This window comes from Hyla sarda, chromosome 8 (assembly GCF_029499605.1).
Source record: "Hyla sarda isolate aHylSar1 chromosome 8, aHylSar1.hap1, whole genome shotgun sequence".
Classification (NCBI taxonomy): Eukaryota; Metazoa; Chordata; class Amphibia; order Anura; family Hylidae; genus Hyla; species Hyla sarda.
The window spans coordinates 219,687,561-219,712,329 of record NC_079196.1 but is presented as its reverse complement, the minus strand read 5'-3'; the positions used below and the strand labels follow the sequence as shown (position 1 = coordinate 219,712,329).

General features: G+C 43.4%; 1 protein-coding gene across 6 annotated transcripts in view; it reads left to right on the top strand.

The window, feature by feature from the left end:
* Positions 1-24,769, top strand: part of LOC130285555 (syntaxin-binding protein 4-like) — a 186,675-nt gene that overhangs the window by 110,191 nt on the left and 51,715 nt on the right. The window contains exon 1 of one of the 6 annotated variants that reach the window (XM_056537106.1): positions 6,359-6,791. The exons of 4 other annotated variants lie outside the window; for them this stretch is intronic. In XM_056537106.1, the coding sequence (XP_056393081.1) occupies positions 6,727-6,791 (65 nt within the window). In that variant the 5' untranslated portion in view covers positions 6,359-6,726. Of the gene's footprint in view, positions 1-6,358; positions 6,792-24,769 lie in introns of those variants that run through there. One more of the 6 variants, XM_056537112.1, reaches the window with a different exon arrangement.

Sequence of the window (24,769 nt, the reverse complement as noted above, 5' to 3'; positions counted from 1 at the left end):
ACAACTCCCAGCAGGCTCAGCTATATTAATGCAGGAGCTGAAGGGCCCCAGACTGGAGGGTGAGATCTGGTCCTATAAACAGTGGCTGCTTCAGATGTCTATGACCTGCAGACCCTTCTACAAAGAGCCTTTGTCCCTATAATACAAAGCAAACTCTGAGCCCCAGACATGTTACCACTCACCTGTACATCAGAGAACCTATTGTCACCGACAGTGACCTGAGGGGCGACCTGTGTCTACTCACCAGAAGGTCTATAGGCCTGGGGGACCCAGAGCTTTAGTGGATTACAAAACCATGTAATGCCCCATTTCTCCTGTAGGGGCACTGCGGGGGAATTAAACTCTTGCTGCTTGTGTCCTGTATGGATCATGGCTGATCACTGTAAATTCATTTTATTTTGGAGGCTTCTTTTTAAGGGTCTCCCCCCTGATACATATGTTTTATACACAGAAAGATAGATATATGGTTAATAGATATATAGATAAAAATAGATAGAAAGATATGAGATAGATAAATAAATAGATATGAGATAGATAGATAGATATGAGATAGATAGATATGAGAGATAGATATATAGATAGATAGATATGAGATAGATATAGATAGATAGATATGAGATAGATAGATAGATAGATAGATAGATATGAGATAGATAGATAGATAGATATGAGATAGATAGATAGATAGATAGATATAGATAGATATGAGATAGATAGATAGATATGAGATAGATAGATAGATAGATATGAGATAGATAGATATGAGATATGAGATGGATGGATAGATGGATAGATATGAGATAGATGGATAGATATTAGATAGATAGATAGATAGATATGACATGGATAGATATGAGATGGATAGATATGAGATAGATGGATAGATATGAGATAGATATGAGATAGATGGATAGATAGATATGAGATATATAGAATGGTTGGGGTTTGCAGTGATCTCCATCCTTTGGGCCCTTCATCAGTTTATGGTCTTGCCCAGAGTATATAGATAGAGATTGCTGCAATCTAGGGAGTGAAGTGCACTACCGCATGCTTCTCCCTGCTCGTTCTCTTCATGGGTGTGGGTTTCAGCCCTGAGACCCCGACCAATCAAAACTTTTGACAGATCTCCATGACATGTCAAACGTTTCTCTAAATGAGAGGTACATGTGAACTGATCCAGAAGATATAGGAGTAAGACCCCCCAAATATCCAAGTCACCATTATATCACTCTGACTTTCTTAGATGCCGTCGCCAGCAGAAGGGGAATGCGTCCATGGCACTCGTGACCTTTGCCCGATACCTTGACCTGCCATGGGAGGGAACGGCCTCCATATTGGGCGCATTGCTGTCCTATGAGTGTGACACTGATGACATAATAATAATAATAATATACATTATGTCACATTCCCATACGTCATACTAGAAGGATCCGCAGAAATACTTTTTACGACGCACTTTAGACCTTGTGACCCGGATTGTCTCCCGTAAAATCAGAGACCTCATACGTGATGTGTTTAACAAGGCTCCTGATGGAATGAGAGGTGACAACTCTTTATAAACAGCTACTCCCTATCCGAAAACCTGTTCGTCCAGCTCCCTGGCATGGGGACCTCCTCATCCTCTCCCAGGGGTGTGCCAGCTCCTAAATCTCTATCGAAACCAACAAGCCTAGTAGTAGTAGATACAGAGCCAGACAACCGGTGACAATTGCCCTAATGAAACTAGTCACAGATCATCTCCTGCTGTCTATGAATCTACTTAAAGGGGTACTCCGGTGGAATTTATTTTTTATTTTTTTAAGGTCTTTATAAGTCAACTGGTGCCAGAAAGTTAAATAGATTTGTAAATTACTTCTATTAAAAAATCTTTACCCTTCCTGTACTTTTTAGCAGCTGTATGCTACAGAGGAAATTCTTTTCTTTTTTTAATTTATTTTTTGTCTTGTCCACAGTGCTCTCTGCTGACACCTGATGCCCGTATCAGGAACTGCCCAGAGCAGGAAAAAATCCCCATTGCAAACCTATGCTGCTCTGGACAGTTCCTGATACGGACAGAGGTGTCAGCAGAGAGCACTGTGGACAAGACAAAAAAGAAATAAAAAAAAAAACACACACAATTATCTCTGTAGCCTACTGCTGCTAAAAAGTGCTGGAAGGGTAAAGATTTTTTAATAGAAGTAATTTACAAAACTGTTTAACTTTCTGGCATCAGTTCATAAAAAAAAAAAAAATGTTTTCCACCGGCGTATCCCTTTAAAGGGGAACTCCACCCCTAGACATCTTATCTCCTGTGCAAAGGATAGGGCATAAGATATCTGATCGCGGGGGTCCGGCCACTGGAGACCCCCCGTGATCTCGGCTGCGGCACCCCAGACATCGGTGCACGGGGCAAACTTTGCTCCATGCCGGATGACTGGTGATGTGGGGTGGAGGCTCGTGAATTCATGGCCACGCCCCCTCAATACAAGTCTATGGGAGGGGGCGTGGCTGCCGCCACGCCCCCTCCCATAGACTTGCATTGAGGGGGCGTGGCCGTGACGTCAGGAGTGGGGTGTGGCTGTGATGTCACGAGCCTCCAACGCTGCACCCGACGCTATAAACGAACGCTGTGTGATCACGGGGGTCCCCAGCAATCAGACATCTTATCACTTATCCTTTGGATAGGGGATAAGATGTCTAGGGGCAGAGTACCCCTTTAAAGGGTCGCACAATCTGGTTTACTAATACATATCGGGCTGCGGAGTTCTCCTTGCTGATGATTATGAGGGGTCTCCCACTTCTACCAGGAGCTTGATTCTAAAGTTAGAGCATTACAAAGATCAGCGATTTGGTTGACATATCTAAACTTAGTAAAAGCAGAAGGGAGCGCTGCTGCGATGGTGTCTATGAAATCTGTATACACCCTACTGTGGTGAAAAGTGGTACTGCAAGTGATAAATAAAAATCTATATCTGTAATGACCCCTTTGAGACTACTCTGGGACAATTTATAGCTGTCCTTGACGTGAATTACAAGGTTCACTTATTACTTTAATAGCCTTGTTTTACCTAGATCACAGTTGGCAGTATTCCCCGGTGTATTAACATGGTTTACACTGACACATACCAGCAAGTAAGGGGTGCTATTTTTAGGCATCATCATGTACCAGTTCCTTAAGAATATACTAAGTTACTTTACTGATTCCATTGTTTTGTGCTACTGCTATCTAGAGGTAAAAAATGTTATTACAACTTCAAGATATGATATGCACAGTCCATGAGAAGAAAATAATACTACCCTCTAAGTACAAGAATATAACTACTATAATACTGCTCCTATATACAAGAATATAACTACTATAATACTGCTCCTATATACAATATAACTACTATAATACTGCCCCCTATATACAAGAATATAACTACTATAATACTGCCCTCTAAGTACAAGAATATAACTACTATAATACAGCTCCCATATACAAGACTATAACTACTATAATACTGCCTCCTGTATACAAGAATATAACTACTATAATACTGCCTCCTATATACAAGAATATAACTACTATAATACTGCCTCCTATATACAAGAATATAACTACTATAATACTGCTCCTATATACAAGAATATAACTACTATAATACTGCCTCCTTTATACAAGAATATAACTACTATAATACTGCTCCTATATACAAGAATATAACTACTATAATACTGCTCCTATATACAAGAATATAACTACTATAATACTGCTCCTATATACAAGAATATAACTACTATAATACTGCTCCTTTATACAAGAAAATAACTACTATAATACTGCTCCTATATACAAGAATATAACTACTATAATACTGCTCCTATATACAAGAATATAACTACTATAATACTGCTCCTATATACAAGAATATAACTACTATAATACTGCCATCTCTGTACAAGAATATAACTACTATAATACTGCTCCCTATGTACAAGAATATAACTACTATAATACTGCTCCTATATACAAGAATATAACTACTATAATACTGCTCCTATATACAAGAATATAACTACTATGATACTGCCATCTCTGTACAAGAATATAACTACTATAATACTGCTCCCTATGTACAAGAATATAACTACTATAATACTGCCTCCTATATACAAGAATATAACTACTATAATACTGCCCCCTATATACAAGAATATAACTACTATAATACTGCTCCTATGTATAAGAATATAACTACTATAATACTGCTCCTATATACAAGAATATAACTACTATAATACTGCTCCTATATACAAGAATATAACTACTATGATACTGCCATCTCTGTACAAGAATATAACTACTATAATACTGCTCCCTATGTACAAGAATATAACTACTATAATACTGCTCCTATATACAAGAATATAACTACTATAATACTGCTCCTATATACAAGAATATAACTACTATAATACTGCTCCTATATACAAGAATATAACTACTATAATACTGCTCCTATATACAAGAATATAACTACTATAATACTGCTCCTATATACAAGAATATAACTACTATAATACTGCTCCTATATACAAGAATATAACTACTATAATACTGCTCCTATATACAAGAATATCACTACTATAATACTGCTCCTATATACAAGAATATAACTACTATAATACTGCTCCTATATACAAGAATATAACTACTATAATACTGCTCCTATATACAAGAATATAACTACTATAATACTGCTCCTATATACAAGAATATAACTACTATAATACTGCTCCCTATATACAAGAATATAACTACTATAATACTGCCATCTCTGTACAAGAATATAACTACTATAATACTGCTCCCTATGTACAAGAATATAACTACTATAATACTGCTCCTATATACAAGAATATAACTACTATAATACTGCTCCTATATACAAGAATATAACTACTATAATACTGCTCCTATATACAAGAATATAACTACTATAATACTGCTCCTATATACAAGAATATAACTACTATAATACTGCTCCTATATACAAGAATATAACTACTATAATACTGCTCCCTATATACAAGAATATAACTACTATAATACTGCTCCCTATATACAAGAATATAACTACTATAATACTGCTCCTATATACAAGAATATAACTACTATAATACTGCTCCTATATACAAGAATATCACTACTATAATACTGCTCCTATATACAAGAATATAACTACTATAATACTGCTCCTATATACAAGAATATAACTACTATAATACTGCTCCTATATACAAGAATATAACTACTATAATACTGCTCCTATATACAAGAATATAACTACTATAATACTGCTGCCTATATACAAGAATATAACTACTATAATACTGCCCCCTATACACAAGAATATAACTACTATAATACTGCTCCTATATACAAGAATATAACTACTATAATACTGCTCCTATATACAAGAATATAACTACTATAATACTGCCCCCTATACACAAGAATATAACTACTATAATACTGCCTCCTTTCCCTGTGTGGTAGCGGTGACATCTTCCCAGCTCTGCTCTGTCACATGGACCTCATGTTGTGTCTGGAGATAATTCTGACCGGAGACCTTGGGCGGCTGCGCTGTCCTTGTTCTTATGGCACCTGGGATTAGTTGTAACATCTGTTCCTAGCAAAATGCAGAGTCAGAGAGGAAGGAGGGGGGAGCGATCCAGAGCGCGGCACATACAGTACCAGTCATGGCTGCCATATCGTGCTCACCGCTGCCCCGTTACATTGTCGCAACGTCTTATGTGTTGGTGTATCCATAGAGCTGGTATTAGGGGGTGGCAAACCCCAATAGCCAAGGCTCCTGTTTTTTGGGGATGGTGGCCCCAGGAGCAATCTACTACCATTCAGCACGATCAGTGGTGTATGACGATAGTATTATCTGGGCACTATATGGCGGCATTATGTGAGTGCAAAATTATGAGAAGAACAATTAAATAATTTAAGGAGGAAGGGGCTTTATTTTTTATTTTTTTTCATTTTTTATTTTATTTTTTTGCTTCTGGCCCATTCCCTTATTTTCAGTAAAACCAGCTCTGTGTATCTAAGCCCGTCATGTGTGATACCGGTGTTTCTAATCCTATCTTGTGCGATACAGTCCAAGAAAAAAAAATCCCTAGGGCACTACACTCCCCAGTGTTTTCCAACCAGGGTGCCTCCAGCTGTTGCAAAACTACAACTCCCAGCATGCCCGGACAGCCTTCGGCTGTCCGGGCATGCTGGGAGTTGTAGTTTTGCAACAGCTGGAGGCACCCTGGTTGGGAAACGCCGCTCCCTATCATGTAATCTTATCGAATCACTGACCGGGTGAAAAGCATTGGTCAGAAGGATTTGCGGGTCGCATGAGGAAGGTAGACGGCCGTCATTAACCCTTTCTCTTGCTGGAATAAGCCCATTAAGCGACGTTCGCTGACCGCCAAGGAGAAGAGGACACAACGCCAGCTGGTCCAGGGAGGGACAAGGAGCACAGAGGCAGAGAATAGGTGGGGGGGTGCTGAAGTCATATGCAGAGCTGAGATTAGGCCTGCCGCTCTGTGCCTGAAATCCTGTGCGATTAACACAGGGAGAGCTGAGATGATAGGGCATTAAGGAGGAATATGTGCAGGGACATGGGCTTACTGCTCTCGCTCTTGGCTTGAGGGGTCCTGGAGCCTTCTGGCAGGACAAGGTGAGATCCCAGGGTCTTGGATGAAATGTCCTTTCTGAAACATTCTGGGAAGGAGCTGGAGAGATTCGATGGCCTGTCCTTAATATACTGGTGAGTACAGTGGAGTCCACCCTCCATGGGAAGTTATGGGACCTCATCCAGGTACGATGGAGCTAGTCTCAAAGTCTTTGTTGTAGGACCTCATCTTCATACGTGTCCTTCACATGTATCGAATGGTCATGTTGGAGTGGGGTCCAGGAGCTTAAGCCACTTCTAGCTCTCCTTAACTTATTTTAGTGAAGTGGTGACCCCTCATTCAAGTACGATGGAGCTAGTCTCAAAGTCTTCATTGTAGGACCACATCTTCTTACATGTCCTTCAGAATTATCGAAGGGTCATGTTGGAGTGGGGTCCAGGAGCTTAAGCCACTTCTAGCTCTCCATAACTTATTTTAGTGAAGGGGTGACCCCTCATTCAGGTACGATGGAGCTAGTCTCAAAGTCTTCATTGTAGGACCACATCTTCTTACGTGTCCTTCACATGTATCGAAGGGTCATGTTGGAGTGGGGTCCAGGAGCTTAAGCCACTTCTAGCTCTCCTTAACTTATTTTAGTGAAGGGGTGACCCCTCAGGCTTGGTATGATGGAGCTAGTCTCAAAGTCTTTGTTGTAGGACCACATCTTCTTATGTGTCTTTCACATGTATCGAAGAGTCATGTTGGAGTGGGGTCCAGGAACTTAAGCTACTTCTAGCTCTCCTTAACTTATTTTAGTGAAGGGGTGACCCCTCATTCAGGTACGATGGAGCTAGTCTCAAAGTCTTCATTGTAGGACCACATCTTCTTACGTGTCCTTCACATGTATCGAAGGATCATGTTGGAGTGGGGTCCAGGAGTTTAAGCCACTTCTAGCTCTCCTTAACTTATTTTAGTGAAGGGGTGACCCCTCAGGCTTGGTGTGATGGAGCTAGTCTAAAAGTCTTTGTTGTAGGACCACATCTTCTTACGTGTCTTTCACATGTATCGAAGGGTCATGTTGGAGTGGGGTCCAGGAGCTTAAGCTACTTCTAGCTCTCCTTAACTTATTTTAGTGAAGGGGTGACCCCTCAGGCTTGGTGTGATGGAGCTAGTCTAAAAGTCTTTGTTGTAGGACCACATCTTCTTACGTGTCCTTAACATGTATCGAAGAGTCATGTCGGTGTGGGTTCCATGAGCTTAAGCCACTTCTAGCTCTCCTTAACATATTTTAGTGAAGTTTTGACCCCTTAAGCTTGTAGGATGGAGCAAGTTTCAAAGTCTCTGGGGTAGGACCACATCTTACGTGTCCAAAGGTCCAAAGATGTATGCAAAGGTCATTTTGGTGTAGGTTCCAGGAGTTTAAGCCACTTCTAGCTCTCGTTAACTTATTTTAGTGAAGAGATGACCCCTCACGCTTGGTACGATGGAGCTAGTGTCAAAGTCTTCGTTGTGGGACCACATCTTCTTACGAGTCCTTCCCATGTATCGAAGAGTCATGCTGGAGTGGGTTTCACAAGCTTGAGCCACTTCTAGCTCTCCTTAACTAATTTTAGTGAAGTGGTGACCCCTCACACTTGGTACAATGGAGTAAGTCTTAAAGTCTTCTCTGTAGGACAACATCTTTTTACATGTCCTTTTGGTGTGGGTTCCAGGAGTTTAAGCCACTTCTAACTCTACTTAACTTATTTTAGTGAAGTAGTGACCCCTTATGCTTGTATGATGGAGCTAGTTTCAAAGTCTCTGGGGTAGGACCACTTCTTCTTACGTGTCCTTCAGATGTATGGTAAGGTCATGCTGATGTGGTTCCAGGAGCTGAAGCCACTCTTAGCTCAACCCCTCATGCTTGGTCAGTTTGAATCTCCACCAGATCCTTCTCATCCAGGACTTCAGTGTCCCAGCTTCTGGTTAATGGGATTGTATGTTTGTCTCACCATGTATTATAATGAGGAGAATTATGATGTAATGATGTTTTCTTATGTGCGTTATACAATTCAATGCAAACTATTGTTGCAAGATATTTGAAGTGGGGGAGAGGCTGGCTATAGTGTTCAGCAATGGCATAAGTGACAGGAAGTGTAGGAATCTCCCAGCGCCTATTTTATGTTATTTATTTTAAGAGCTAAGACCATCCAGATACGTTTATGATCACAAGTCTGACTAGTCCTGATAAAGGGTCTAGGCCAGATAGTAGTCCACTTACCTGGGACTGCAGTCAGGTGATGGTCCCAGCTGAACACAAACAGTAAAAATGTAATCTTATTGTTTTACAAACTTTATAGAATGGTTTACATCAAGGTGCCTTATTTGTTTGTGGGACCCTAAAATTAGGATTTCGCCCCCCCCCCAACTCATTCAGAGTCTTGATCAGATCCCCCAAATTAGTCCAGGACATAGACCACATTGCTAAAACCCTACAGTCATGGCCGTAAATGTTGGCACCCCTGACATTTTTCAAGAAAATTAAGTATTTCTCACAGAAAAGTATTGCAGTAACACATGTTTTGCTATACACATGTTTATTCCCTTTGCTTTTTTTCCTCCCTTTTTTGGTTTAGTTCCAATACACACATATTGGACATAATGTCACCAAACTCCAAAAATGGGCTGGACAAAATTATTGGCACCCTTTCAAAATTGTGGACAAATAAGATTGTTTCAAGCATGTGATGCTCCTTTAAACTCACCTGGGGCAAGTAACAGGTGTGGACAATATAAAAATCCTACCTGAAAGTAGATAAAAAGGAGAGAAGTTCACTTAGTCTTTGCAGTGTGTGTCTGTGTGTGACAACAGAAAGAGGAGAAGAGAACTGACTTGAGAACCAAAATTGTGGAAAAATATCAACAATCTCAAGGTTACAAGTCCATCTCCAGAGATATAGATTTGCCTTTGTCCACAGTGCGCAACATTATCAAGAAGTTTGCAACCCACGGCCCTGTAGATAATCTCCCTGGGCGTGGACGGAAGAAAAAAATTCATGAAAGGTGTCAACACAGGATAGTCCGGATGGTGGATAAGCAGCCCCAATCAAGTTCCAAAGATATTCAAGCTGTCCTGCAGGCTCAGGGAGCATCAGTGTCAGCGCGAACTATCCGTCAACATTTAAATGAAATAAAACGCAATGGCAGGAGACCCAGGAGGACCCCACTATGGAGGAGACCCAGGAGGACCCCACTATGGAGGAGACCCAGGAGGACCCCACTGCTGACACAGAGACATAAAAAAGCAAGACTACATTTTGCCAAAAGGAACTTGAGTAGCCAAAATCCTTCTGGAAAAACGTCTTGTGGACAGATGAGACCAAGATAGAGCTTTTTGATAAAGCCCATCATTCTACTGTTTGCCGAAAACAGAATGAGGCCTACAAAGAAAAGAGCACAGTACCTACAGTGAAATATAGTGGAGGTCAATGATGTTTTGGGTTGTTTTGCTGCCTCTGGCACTGGGGGCCTTGAATGTGTACAAGACATCATGAAATCTGAGGATTACCAATGGATTTTGGGTCGCACTGTACAGCCCAGTGTCAGAAAGCTGGGTTTGTGTCCGAGATCTTGGGTCTTCCAGCAGGACAATGACCCCAAACATACGTCAAAAAGCCCCAGAAATGGATGGCAACAAAGCGCTGGAGAGCTCTGAAGTGGCAGCAATGAGTCCAGATCTAAATCCCATTGATCACCTGTGGAGAGATCTTATAATTACTGTTGGGAAAAGGCGCCTTCCAATAAGAGAGACCTGGAGCAGTTTGTAAAGGAAGAGTCCAGCATTCCGACTGAGAGGTGTAAGAAGCTTATTGATGGTTATAGGAAGCGACTGATTTCAGTTATTTTTTCCAAAGGGTGTGCGACCAAATATTAAGTTAAGGGTGCCAATAATTTTGTCCAGACCATTTTTGGAGTTTGGTGACATTATGTCCAATTAGCTTTTTTTCCTCCTTTTTTGGTTTAGTTCCAATAAACACAAAGGGAATAAACATGTGTATAGCAAAACATGTGTTACTGCAATCCTTTCCTGTGAGGAATACTTCATTTTCTTAAAATTTCAGGAATGCCAACATTTACGGCCATGACTGTATAACAAACTAAGATCTCAGACCTGTAACATTATAAACAAACCAAATCGGCACTCTAGAAATACTTTTTAAAGATAGACCAGACCCCATATTGCAAAAATATTCCGGAAAATTTGTCCCAGACCCTAAAAAAATATCAGCCTCAGGGCAGATCCCTGATATTTATTCCTATTCCAGACCCTTAAAAGTATTTCACACCCCAGACAAAATCCTAAAGTAAATGGATGGACCGTAGATTTAGACCCCATATCGATGCCAGGCCCCTAAAATTAATTCATACTTCAGACTGGACTCTTAAGATGAATCAGACCTCAGACTAGACCCTAAAATTATTTAACACCCCTGACCCGACCCTAAAATTAATTTGACCCCAGAAAGGTCTCAGATCAGACTCAGATCAGACTCTAAAATTAAAGCATACCCCAGTTTAGACCCTTAAAGGGGTACACCCCTGGAAAACTTTTTTTTATTTTAATCAACTGGTGCTAGAAAGTTAAACAGATTTGTAAATTACTTCTATTAAAAAATCTTAATCTTTCCAATAGTTATTAGCTTCTGAAGTTGAGTTGTTGTTTTCTGTCTAACTGCTCTCTGATGACACGTCCCGGGAGCTGTGCAGTTCCTATGGGGATATTCTCCCATCATGCACAGCTCCTGGGACGTGACATCATCATTGAGCTGTTAGAAAACTTCAGAAGCTAATAACTATTGGAAGGATTCAGATTTTTTAATAGAAGTAATTTACAAATTTGTTTAACTTTCCGGAGCCAGTTGGTAGATAGATATAAAAAAAAGGTTTTGCCTGGAATACCCCTTTAAGAATTTTTAGTTGAAGTAATTTACAAATCTGTTTAACATTCTGGCACCAGTTGATTTAAAAAAAAATGTTTTCCAGGGGAGTACCCTTTTCACCCCTTAAGGCCCGGGTTTTTTTTCCGTTTTTGCATTTTCGTTTTTTGCTCCTTGCCTTTAAAAAATCATAACTCTTTCAATTTTGCACCTAAAAATCCATATGATGCTTATTTTTTGCGCCACCAATTCTACTTTGTAATGACATCAGTCATTTTGCCCAAAAATCTACGGTGAAACGGAAAACAAAATCATTGTGCGACAAAATAAAAAAAAAAAACGCCGTTTTGTACATTTGGGGCTTCCGTTTCTACGTAGTACATTTTTCGGTAAAAATGACACCTTATCATTATTCTGTAGGTCCATACGATTAAAATGATCCCCTACTTATATAGGTTTGATTTTGTCGCACTTCTGGAAAAAATCATAACTACATGCAGGAAAATTAATGTTTAAAATTGTCATCTTCTGACCCCTATAACTTTTCTATTTTTCCGTGTATGGGGCGGTATGAGGGCTCATTTTTTGCGCCGTGATCTGAAGTTTTTAACGGTACCATTTTTTCATGGATAGGACTTATTGACTATTTTGGACTTTTGAATTTTTTTGCGTGCACGCCATTGACCGAGCGGTTTAATTAATGATAGATGTTTATAATTCGGACATTTCCGCACGCGGTGATACCACATATGTTTATTTTTATTTTTATTTACACTGTGTTTTTTTTTTAATGGGAAAAGGGGGGGCTATCCCAAACAACCCACTGAGTTAACCGGCAGCTTTCACTTTCGGTTTTAGCCGCGCGGCTAAAGGGTTAATAGCGTGCGGCGCTGCGATCGGCGCTGCACGCTATTAGCGGCGGGTCCCGGCTTCACTATGATGCCGGGCCCGCCGTGATATGATGCAAGGTTACCGTGTAACCCCGCGTTATATCAGGAGAGCAGGACCAAGGACGTACCAGTACTTCCTTGGTCCTTAAGGGGTTAATATTAATGAGCCTCAGGCCAGACCCTAGAAGTATTTCAGACCCCAGACAAAACCCTAAAATACATGGCTGAACCCTAGATTGAGACTCCATACCAGAACCCTAAAATTATTTTAAGACTCAAGACCAGGCCTCAAAAATGAATTCATACTTTAGACCAGACTTTTAAAATGAATAAGACCCTAGACTAGAGTCCTATAATTATTAAACAGACCAGACCCCAGGCCGGACCCTAAAATTAATCAGACCGCAGGCTAAACCCCTAAAATAAATTAAAAGCCCAGACCATGCATTAAAATACCGTATATACTCGAGTATAAGCCGACCCGAGTATAAGCCGAGACCCCTAATTTCAACCCAAAATCCCAGGAAAAGTTATTGACTCGAGTATAAGCCTAGGGTGGGAAATACCTCATCCCCCCCTGTCATCATCCAGACCCGTCATTAACATCCTCATCATCATCCCCTTGTCATCATCCCACACATCCCCCCTTCATCATCCTCTTATCATCCCACACATCCCCCTTCATCATCCCCTTGTCATCATCCCACACATCCCCCCTTCATCATCCCCTTATCATCCCACACATCCCCCTTCATCATCCCCTTGTCATCATCCCACACATCCCCCCCTATCATCCCCTTATCATCCCGCACATCCCCCCTTCATCATCCCCTTATCATCCCGCACATCCCCCCTTCATCATCCCCTTATCATCCCACACATCCCCCCTTCATCATCCCCTTGTAATCATCCCCCCCCCCCTTCATCATCCCCACCCCCCTTCATCATCCCCACACCCCCCCTTCATCATCCTCTTCTCATCATTCGCCCTCAGTGGTCTTCAACCTGCGGACCTCCAGAGGTTTCAAAACTACAACTCCCAGCAAGCCCGGGCAGCCATCGGCTGTCCGGGCTTGCTGGGAGTTGTAGTTTTGAAACCTCCGGAGGTCCGCAGGTTGAAGACCACTGCGGCCTTCAACATCATCCAGCCCCCTCTCACCCCCTTTAGTTCTGAGTACTCACCTCCGCTCGGCGCTGGTCCGGTCCTGCAGGGCTGTCCGGTGAGGAGGTGGTCCGGGCTGCTATCTTCACCGGGGGCGCCTCTTCTCCGCGCTTCCGGCCCGGAATAGATGCGTTGCCTTGACAATGACGCAAATGACGCACCTCTGCGTCGTTGTCACGGCAACGTGACTATTCTGAGGCCGGGCCCGAAGCGCTTAGAAGAGGCCTCCCCGGTGAAGATAGCAGCCCGGAACCACTATCCCACCGGACCACCTCCTCACCGGACAGTCCTGCAGGACCGGACCAGCGCCGAGCGGAGGTGAGTACTCAGAACTAAAGGGGGTGAGAGGGGGCTGGATGATGTTGAAGGCCGCAGTGGTCTTCAACCTGCGGACCTCCGGAGGTTTCAAAACTACAACTCCCAGCAAGCCCGGACAGCCGATGGCTGCCCGGGCTTGCTGGGAGTTGTAGTTTTGAAACCTCTGGAGGTCCGCAGGTTGAAGACCACTGCGGGTGGGGGAGTTCACTCGAGTATAAGCCGAGGGGGGTGTTTTCAGCACGAAAAATCGTGCTGAAAAACTCGGCTTATACTCGAGTATATACGGTAATCAGACTGCAGACTGGACCCTAAAGTTACTCAGACCCCAGACTAGACCTTAAAATTGATCAGATTCCGAACAAGCCCCTAAAATTCATGAGACCCCAAGCTGGACTCCTACAATTAATCAGACCCTAGATCAGGCTCTAAAAGTAATCAGACCCCAGACAAGCCCTAAAATTACTTATTGCCTCTGACTACACCCCAAAATGAATCAGACCTCAGACCAGACCCTAAAAGGAATTAGACCCTAGCTCAGACTCTAAAATTAATCAGACCCCAGACCTTTAAATTAATCAGACCTCAGACCAGACCCTAAAATTAATTAGACCCCAGACCAAACCCTAGAATCAAAGGGGTACTCCAGCCCAGAAATCTTATCCCCTATCCTAAGGATAGAGGATAAGATGTCTGATCGAGGGGGTCCCGCCGCTGGGGACCCCCTCGATCTCTGCCGCGGCTCCCTGCCGTCATCACTACAGAGCAAACTGGCCCCGCCCCCGTGATGCCCCGCCCCATTAATACAAGTCTATGGGAGGGGGCCTGATTGCCACACCCCATCCTATAGACTTGTATTGAGTGGCGGGACATGATGTCACGGGGGCGGAGCCATGACATCACAATGCTCCGTCCCATGCATCACACACAGAGCCAGTGTGCTCTGTAGTGATGATGGTGGGGTGGCGCTGCAGAGATTGCGGGGGTCCCCAGCGGCAGGACCCCGGCGATCAGACATCTTATCCCCTATCGTTTGGATAGGGCATAAGATGTCTGGGGCGGAGTACCACTTTAATCAGACCCCAGTCCAGACCTTAAAATTAATCAGACCCCAGACCAGACCTTAAAATTAATCAGACCCCAGACCAGACCCTAAAATTATTCAGACCCCAGACCTTAAAATTAATTAGACCCCAGACCAGACCCTAAAATTATTCAGACCCCAGACCTTAAAATTAATTAGACCCCAGACCAGACACCTAAAATTAATCAGACTCCAGACCAGACCCTAAAATTAATCAAACTCTGGTAACTCATCGGATAATTAATTATATGAAAAGATATCATATGTTTTTGTTAGAATTACCAATCAGTAGTCCCGGAAAGCTGTGTGACAATGCTGGATAAAGTTAATGACAGCTATGGTATTTGTCACCCAACTTTCTCAGGAACGGATGAAGAATTGGTGCTGGAGAAGCGGAGTGATTCCTGAACTTGGCGGATCAGACACCAGTGGGCATGGATCCAGCCTGCGCTTTGCTTTCATTTCCAGCATCAGAAACTTAATTACTGGGCGCACGTGTTCACCAACTCATGTAATAGCGACTCAGGTCCAGGGCACGTGACGTGCTGGTTATTCGCCGACAGCATCGGGGTTAACTCCATCAATACTTATGGTGTTCGTTGCCTTATGAACATATTTTGTTTGTCCCAGTTTTCATCTCGCTTGCAAAGGCAGTGATGATGTGATGCTATAGGGGCCCGTGGTCTCTAAATTGAGTTGCAAAACTACAGCCAACGTCTGTTCGGGCATGTTGGGAGTTGTAGTTTTGCAACAGATGAAAGTCTCTAGTTTGGAGAACACACGTACTTGTTTATGTCTACTTTTTGGTGCACTCTGTGTCCTAAGTTGCTGTGCTGACTGACAAGGATCTTAACACCTCAGACCAGACCCTAAAATGAATCAGACCCCAAACCAGACCTCTAAAAAAATCAGACCCCAGAACAAACCCTAGAATTCATCAGACCCCAGATCAGAGCCTAAAATTACTCAGACCCCAGACCAGACCCTAAAATTTATCAATCCCCAGATCCTAAAATTAAAGGGGTACTCTGGTGGAAAACTTTTACTTTCTGGCATCAGTTGATTTAAAAAAAAAAAAAAAAAAAGATTTGTAAATTACTTTACAGTACTTATTAGCAGCTGTATACTACAGAGGAAATTATTTTCTTTATTTGGATTTCTTTTCTGGCACGACCACAGTGCTCTCTGCTGACACCTCTGTCCATGTCAGGAACTGTCCAGAGCAGGAGAAAATCCCCATAGCAAACATATGCTGTTCTGGACATTTCCTAAAATCGACAGAGGTGTCAGCAGAGAGCACTGTGGTCAAACAGAAAAGAAATCCCCCAAAAAACTTCCTCTGTAGTATACAGCACCTGATAAGTACTGGAAGGATTAAGATTTTTTTTTTTATAGAAGTAATTTATAAATCTGTTTACATTTCTGGACCAATGGGACCCCACTAGAGTCTCCCCCATAAAAGCCCCGGGAGGAGTCTCTTCTCTCTCTTAGTTCCTGAGTCTTTGCTGAGGTGCAGTCGAGCCTAAGAGTCTGGAGTCATAGGAGGCGTCAAGTCCAGTCTACAGCCACAAGATACAAGTCTACAAGTAAACTAAAGTCACAGCTTAGTCTGTCTCAAGTCAAGTCAGTCACTGTCATCTATTGTCAAGTCAATGTGCCCTGCACTAAATTGTCCAAAACCACTGCAAGTCCCAGCAAACCCTTAAAGTCTCTGAAGTCATTGGTCACCTCCGTGGGCCCGGCTTTACTGTTGTCTGTAACTTGACGTCGGAGTCATTATTGCCCACGTGCCTAGCCCAGGATCCAGCGGTATACCTTCAGGTGGGAGTGAGGATAAACCACGCCCTGGCGTCACGAATACAGGGGGTTAATGCCATCTGCCCCTAGGGTAATTCCATCTGCCCTGCATCACACCCCATACTACAACTTTTAGCGTTCAATGAACAGGATACGGGTTTGTGCCTTATGCCTAAAGTACCCACCCAGTCTGAATGGTGTCCAGTATTGTCAGAAAATCGCATGATGCGAATAAAATTTGCGCCAGAAAGTATACGGGACTTTACCAGTGAAAAGTGTTTTGCCCGAGGCACTTGTGAAATAGAGGGGGAGGTGAAGAAAAGACTGTTGTCCGCCATTGGGAATTGTCAACCATATGCAAGATCAGGTCTGAAGCTATGTTGTGTTACGAAGTTTTGCCTGTACCTGCAAGGGTTAAAAATGTCCCGCGCTGGTCAGCGTCCCGCCCCTGGGTGTGGAAACCATGTTACTGTATCGATGCTGAAGTGTAAAGATCCACCCCTTGTTGCCGGGTGAGCGAAGTCAGCGCTGCACCGCTAACGCACTTCTGGATGGCGGCCATTTTCCAGAAGCCCTGCATAAAAGGAGCAGTGCCGCCGGATCCTCTCAGTTTGCCGGAAGTCAGGAAGTGGAGCAACATGGCGAAACAGGCATGGACGAGGTTGGAGAGTTCCAAGATGGTGCCGGACGCCCGGAAAGTCGCCGTGGTGCACATTTTTCAAGAGTTAGCTTACCGTCTTCAGAGGATCTCCATCGGGGCTGAGGAGGTCTGCTACCAAGTCCCACTGCCTGAGGTTGATGGAGACTGGCCAGCAACCCCAGCCGGCAGAGGGAATGCCGAGATCTTCAAGAGGATCGTCACCGGTGAGGCTGTCCCCTCACCAACGGACTTGGGGGTCCACACCGAGGAGTCAGAAGTAAGTACCCCAGCTGAGGCCAATTTCTCTACCCCTCTTTCTACCCCTAGCCCAGAGCAAACCCCCAGGTCCAGAAGTCTGTTGTACATCCCCGGTCACCACCATTACCTAAGTGGTTGTTTGGCGATGAGCCTGGACTGATACAATATATGAGGGAGCACCTTCTTCCCCTGCCAGGGAAGCCCTATTCCTCAGTTCTGACGGCCGAGTCCGAGAGGGCCAGAAGAGAAACCCAGGTGGCCGAGATTGTAAAAGTGCTGATGGCCCAAAGAGTGGAAAGATATGGGCCGAAGCTGCTATCATATGAGGTGCAACAGGCGCAGCAACAGGACACTGAAGCATTAAAGGCCCTGTACATTAGAAACCTGGAACATCCCCGAGAGGGAGAGCCACCCCCGGAACGCCGCTGAGCCATGGTCGTGAAATTCGACAAAGTGCGGGGGTTTGGCACCCACATGGACTGTTGTCATGGTGGGGCCATCTTGGTCAACAGTCTCTCTGAAATTCCAGACGATCTCCCCACATCATTGCATTCTCTAGAGAGTGGGGAGATCGTGGAGTACACTCCTGTACAGAGCATGAGAGGAGAGTGGGCGGCTGCGGTGACCCGTCCAAAGAATCCAATTCAAGTTCCGTTTGCCTACTTCCCATCGGACGACTGAAACTCAGATCCCTTTGGTTTGCTGCCAACTAAAGTCAGAGGTACCATCCAGAAGGAAGAGATCTACATGCCCGAAGTGCCTCTCATGGCACCAAAGTATCTACCACAGTCGTCTGTGAATGTGCCCAGGCCTAGTCCTGTGGTCGAGTAGGTTTGGCCTAACCATAGGGCACCAACCGAAGTGCCTCGGCCTACTCCCGCAGGGGAGGTTTGGCCGGCCCAACAGACACCAACTGCTGTTCCCCCAGTGGCGCAAACTGCTGCGGTGAAAATGGTGGTCACCATCAGCCCCACCATTACCAAGTTTACCTTGTCCTGGGTGAACTGGAACACCCCAGTGAGACCATTAGAGGGGCACAGTCCTATGGACCCCTTTACATGCCCCAGCCTCGGAAACAGTCTGACAGGCAAAGTTGGGATGGCAAATATCCAGGCTGAAGAAGTCAACCACTGATAATTCTGTCACTAACTTTGCTTCCTGAAGTACTTTTGTTGTTACAGGTTATGCAATGTTCAGGAAGGGCCTGACGAACTTGTTAAGAAGTTTATTCGTAACCATATACATAAGCATGTGCTCGGCTTGTAGCCGTAATTTTTACTGAGAACTCAGAACGTACCAGAACTGTGGAGCGGTACTAGAAAAACATGTATATTCTGTCAGAGTAATATATTTTTGTTTATATTTTTGCAAAGCTGAATGCAGATGTTGGTGTACTATAATGTTTTTATTATGTGCTGTATTAAAATGCATATGTAAATGCCTCAGGCAGCCTGATCCGACTCAAGTATATTATTAAATGTGATAAAAATGTAGTTATAAGGGTAATGGGAGCAAAACGTAGCGCTGGGGCACCCTATAGCGGAATGGCGGCGTGACGGGGGCGTTAGAGACCCCTTCACTCTATTTTATGGGGTTATTGATAGAAAGGGGATTAAAGGGGATCTGGCCCTTTAAGGAGGGGGGATGGTGTATGTGAGGTCTCCAGGGAGCATTGGGGTCGGGAGGAGGTCAGGGGGTGGAGCCTTTAGTTAGATCTAGTGCCGGAGTGGAGGAGAGCTCACTCGGGCATGAGAAAAGTGTGATTAGGTCCCACCCACCCTCCCTTAATTTCGGAGGATGCTGGGATTAATGGAGGTCAATTACAGTGTTCGTTAAAGGAATGGCGTTGACAGCTGGTGGGGACAGGAGTTGTTGGGAGTAGGCACTAACGATTGTGGGTGCCCCTGGGTCAGGTGAATGCGGCCAGGGGTAAAATAGTTAGTGCCTAAGTTGAAGAGATTGTTTGGTTATGTAAATTGTTACATTTATGTTAATGCTATTAATAAACGAGCCTGACCGGCCCATTTTCACCATAACATGTGTCGGGTTTTTTGTGGGAACAATGGTGGGTTTGGAAAGAGAGAGGATTGTGGAAGGTTTTACGGGAAGGGGGCGGGTATAACGTCCTCCAGTCATGAATCCCACATGTTTATGTCCCGTTATTGAAATATATGTATGGACGTTTTCACAAAAATGCTACATGGACTCGTCTCAGTTCTTTTTTTTCAGACCTGTGAAGAACATTCGACAATGATGCCCCAGGAACTGTCAGTCTAGGCCCCAGTGGCCACTTCCAGTCGTCCGCCCTCCAGGCCCCCCGGCATCTGTTCTACTGTAAATGTATATTATCCCCTATGTTATGTATATAAGAATGTTGTATCTTTAAGAAAGGTTAACATGTGATCACCGGTTGTCATGTTAGTTGTCATGTTATCGTTACCCAGGAGGTATCAGTGACCAGGTGACTTAAGGGTGACCAATGGGACCCCCCCACCAGAGTCTACCCCATAAAAGCCCTGGGAGAAGTCTCTTCTCTCTCTTAGTTCCTGTGTCTTTGCTGAGGTGCAGTCGAGTCTAAGAGTCTGGAGTCATCGGAGCCTCAAGTCAAGTCTACAGCCACAAGATACAAGTCAAGTCATTCACTTTCCTCTATTGTCAAGTAAACGTGGCCTGCACTGAATTGTCCAAAACCACTGCAAGTCCCAGCAAGCCCTTAAGGTCTCTGAAGTCACAGGTCACCTCCGTGGGCCTGGCTGAACTGTACAGACTGTCCCATCTGTCACTCAGTAAAGCTACCGTTGTCTGTAACTTGGCGTCTGAGTCATTATTGCCCCCCGTGCCTAGCCCAGGATCCAGCGGTATACCTTCGGGTGGTATTGAGGATAAACCACGCCCTGGCGTCACGAATACAAGGGGTTAATGCCATCTGCCACTAGGGTAATTCCATCACACCCCATACCACATTTGGATAGGGGATAAGATGTGTGCGGTGGAGTACCCCTTTAAGTTATACTCTAGCCTCAGGCCAGACCCTTGATGTTTATTCATATTCCAGATCAGGCCAATTAAAAGTATTTCAGCCCCTAGACAAAACCCTAAAATAAATGGATGTACCCTAGATTCAGACTCTATTCAGACTGTTTCTGTACTTGTTTCTTTGGAACTATTTCAGCAGGACTTGCTAGGCAAAGTAGGTTGTCTCTTGCTTGTTGACAGGTATTTGTGACCTATATGTTTGTGGTATGCCTGACTTTAGCTATGCCTAGGGTTCATTATTGCAGTCTACTGTAATGGCTAGGCCAGGATCCCAGAGAGGTGGCCAGTAACACGGAGGGGACCTTGCAGCTTGCTGGGACTTGCAGTGACTTGACAGACTTTAGCACAGCCACGCTGACTATAATAGACTTGACAGAAGATAGTGACAGCAGACAGAGATGACTTACTGACTTGTGGCTGTAATTTAGGCTTGAGGCCTCCAGAAGTGCTGAACACTGGTTCTGAGACGTCTGGACTGGACTGGACCTCAGCAGAAAGTAAGTGCAAAAGAGAGAGATTGCAGCTACTCCCTTCCTTATAAAGGGGGGCTGAGCAAGGAGCCCATGGGCTAGCTGCGGGTCACCTGGTCACCTGGTGCTCTCTGGGTAACAAAACATGTGACTTTAATATATGACAACCATTATCATGTGACTAACTATCATGTGACCATATCAAAGGTCCCTTACCCTTAATATATAGCTTATTCACATTATGTGTGAACACTGCAGTTGAGCCCTGAGGACATACAGGGACTCAACCAGACAGGACTGTAGTAGAATATCCCGTACTGGGACATCACAGTGGAAACAAGCATTTGGTCATTAACAAAAGTTCATCTCAATACTTTGTCTTTGCCAACAAAGGTTATATAACAGAGGTCAAATGTTTTCTGTAAGTCTTCACAAGGTTTTCACGCACTGTTGCTGGTATTTTGGCCCATTCCTCCAAGCAGATCTCCTCTAGAGCAGTGATGTTTTGGGGCTGTCGCTGGGCAACACAGACTTTCAACTCCCTCCAAAGGTTTTCTATACTGGCTAGGCCACTCCAAGACCTTGAAATGCTTCTTATGAAGCCACTCCTTCGTTGCCCAGGCGGTGTGTTTGGGATCATTGTCATGCTGAAAGGCCCAGCCACGTTTCATCTTCAATGTCCTTGCTGATGGAAGGAGGTTTTCACTCTCACGATACATGGCCCCATTCATTCTCTTCTTTACACGGATCAGTCACCCTGGTCCCTTAGCAGAAAAACAGCCCCAAAGCATGATGTTTCCACCCCCATGCTTCACAGTAGGTATGGTGTTTTTTGGAAGCAATTCAGCATTCTCTCTCCTCCAAACACAACGAGTTGAGTTTTTACCAAAAAGTTCTACTTTGGTTTCATCTGACCATATGACATTCTCCCAATCCTCTTCTGGATCATCCAAATGCTATGTAGCAAACTTCAGACAGGCCTGGACATGTACTGGCTTAAGCAGGGGAACACGTTTGGCAGTGCATGATTTGAGTCCCTGGTGGCGTAGTGTGTTACTGATGGTAGCCATTGCTACTTTGATCCCAGCTCACTGCAGGTCATTCACTAGGCCCCCGTGTGGTTCTGGGATTTTTGTTCACCGTTCTTGTGATCATTTTGACACCACAGGGTGAGATCTTGTGTGGAGCCCCAGATAGAGGGAGATTATCAGTGGTCTTGCATGTCTTCCATTTTCTAACAATTGTTCCCACAGTTGATTTCTTCACACCAAGCTGCTTGCCTATTGCAGATTCAATCTTCCCAGCCTGGTGCAGGTCTACAATTTTGTTTCTGGTGTCCTTCGACAGCTCTTTGTTCTTGGCCATAGTGGAGTTTGGAGTGTGACTGTTTGAGGTTGTGGACAGGTGTTTTTTATACTGATAACAAGTTCAAACAGGAGCCATTAATACAGGTAACGAGTGGAGGACAGAGGAGACTCTTAAAGAAGAAGTTACAGGTCTGTGAGAGGCAGAAATCTTGCTTGTTTGTAGGTGACCAAATACTTATTTTCCACCATAATTTTCAAATAAATTCTTTAAAAATCAGACAATGTGATTTCATGGATTTTTTTCTCATTCTGTCTCTCATAGTTGAGGTTATAACCTATGATGAAAATTACAGCCTCTCTCATCTTTATAAGTGGGAGAACTTATACGATTGGTGGCTGATTAAATACTTTTTCGCCCCACTGTATGTACACAGTGACCTCACCAGCAGAATAGTGAGTACAGCTCTGGGGTATAATACAGGATATAACTCAGGATCAGTACAGGATAAGTAATGTAATGTATGTACACAGTGACCTAATACAGGATATAACTCAGGATCAGTACAGGATAAGTAATGTAATGTATGTACACAGTGACCTCACCAGCAGAATAGTAAGTACAGCTCTGGAGTATAATACAGGATATAACTCAGGATCAGTACAGGATATGTAATGTAATGTATGTACACAGTGACCTCACCAGAAGAATAGTGAGTACAGCTCTGGAGTATAATACAGGATATAACTCAGGATCAGTACAGGATATGTAATGTAATGTATGTACACAGTGACCTCACCAGCAGAATAGTGAGTACAGCTCTGGAGTATAATACAGGATATAACTCAGGATCAGTACAGGATAAGTAATGTAATGTATGTACACAGTGACCTCACCAGCAGAATAGTGAGTACAGCTCTGGAGTATAATACAGGATATAACTCAGGATCAGTACAGGATAAGTAATGTAATGTATGTACACAGTGACCTCACCAGCAGAATAGTGAGTACAGCTCTAGAGTATAATACAGGATATAACTCAGGATCAGTACAGGATAAGTAATGTAATGTATTTACACAGTGACCTCACCAGCAGAATAATGAGTACAGCTCTGGAGTATAATACAGGATATAACTCAGGATCAGTACAGGATAAGTAATGTGTGTACACAGTGACCTCACCAGCAGAATAGTGAGTACAGCCCTGGGTATAATACAGGATATAACTCAGGATCAGTATATGATCTGTCCAATGATCTTTATAGTCAGCCTCTCCCCAGTCTAATATGGTAGGTAACAGAAAACAATAGCTTTCATTCACTGAATCTTACATGAAGATGGACAATAAACCTCAATAAATAAAATGATGTATGCGATTGGATTTCAGTGACTTGCAGGGAGTTGTCGCCCGGCGGACAGTCATGTGTAGTAAACATACAGATCATCTGTGACTGCAGCACATCCCTCCTATAATACAGACGCTGCCTTCCCGGCCATCACAGTCCATGTAATCAGCGCCAATCGGATTAAGGGCTAAAGCTTTTGTCACTTGAAGTTCAGATCAAGTCCAGTGATGGGTAAAAAACCCTTGACCGGCTACAATGCAGAAAGACATGATGTGACAGAGGATGCCATCAACCCATCACCATGTCAAGGTCATTCCATCCAGGGCTGAGATCTGGAGGCTAAGACTATTCTAGGACACTGCGAATACTGCAGAGCCAGATACAACATCTCTATATGTACATCTACAAGTGCAATACAGCAATCCGGGCTGCACCTACACTATTAGTATATACTATTATTAGAACAGATTGCAAAAACTGACACTAAGAAAACGGAAACCGCAAGAATGGTAAATAAATATTATAAGGGTGCGTTCACACATACAGGATCCTGTGCAGATTTGATGCGCAGGATGTGTAACTGCCGATTAGAAGCGGTGCTCAGTCATATTGAAATCTGCAGCAGAAAATCCCGCGCATCAAATCTGCGTACGTGTGAACGTACCCTAATACTGCCTCCTATATACAAGAATATAACTACTATAATACTGCTCCTATATACAAGAATATAACTATTATAATACTGCTCCTATATATAAGAATATAACTACTATAATACTGCTCCTATATACAAGAATATAACTACTATAATACTGCTCCTATATACAATAATATAACTACTGTAATACTGCTCCTATATACAAGAATATAACTACTATAATACTGCTCCTATATACAAGAATATAACTACTATA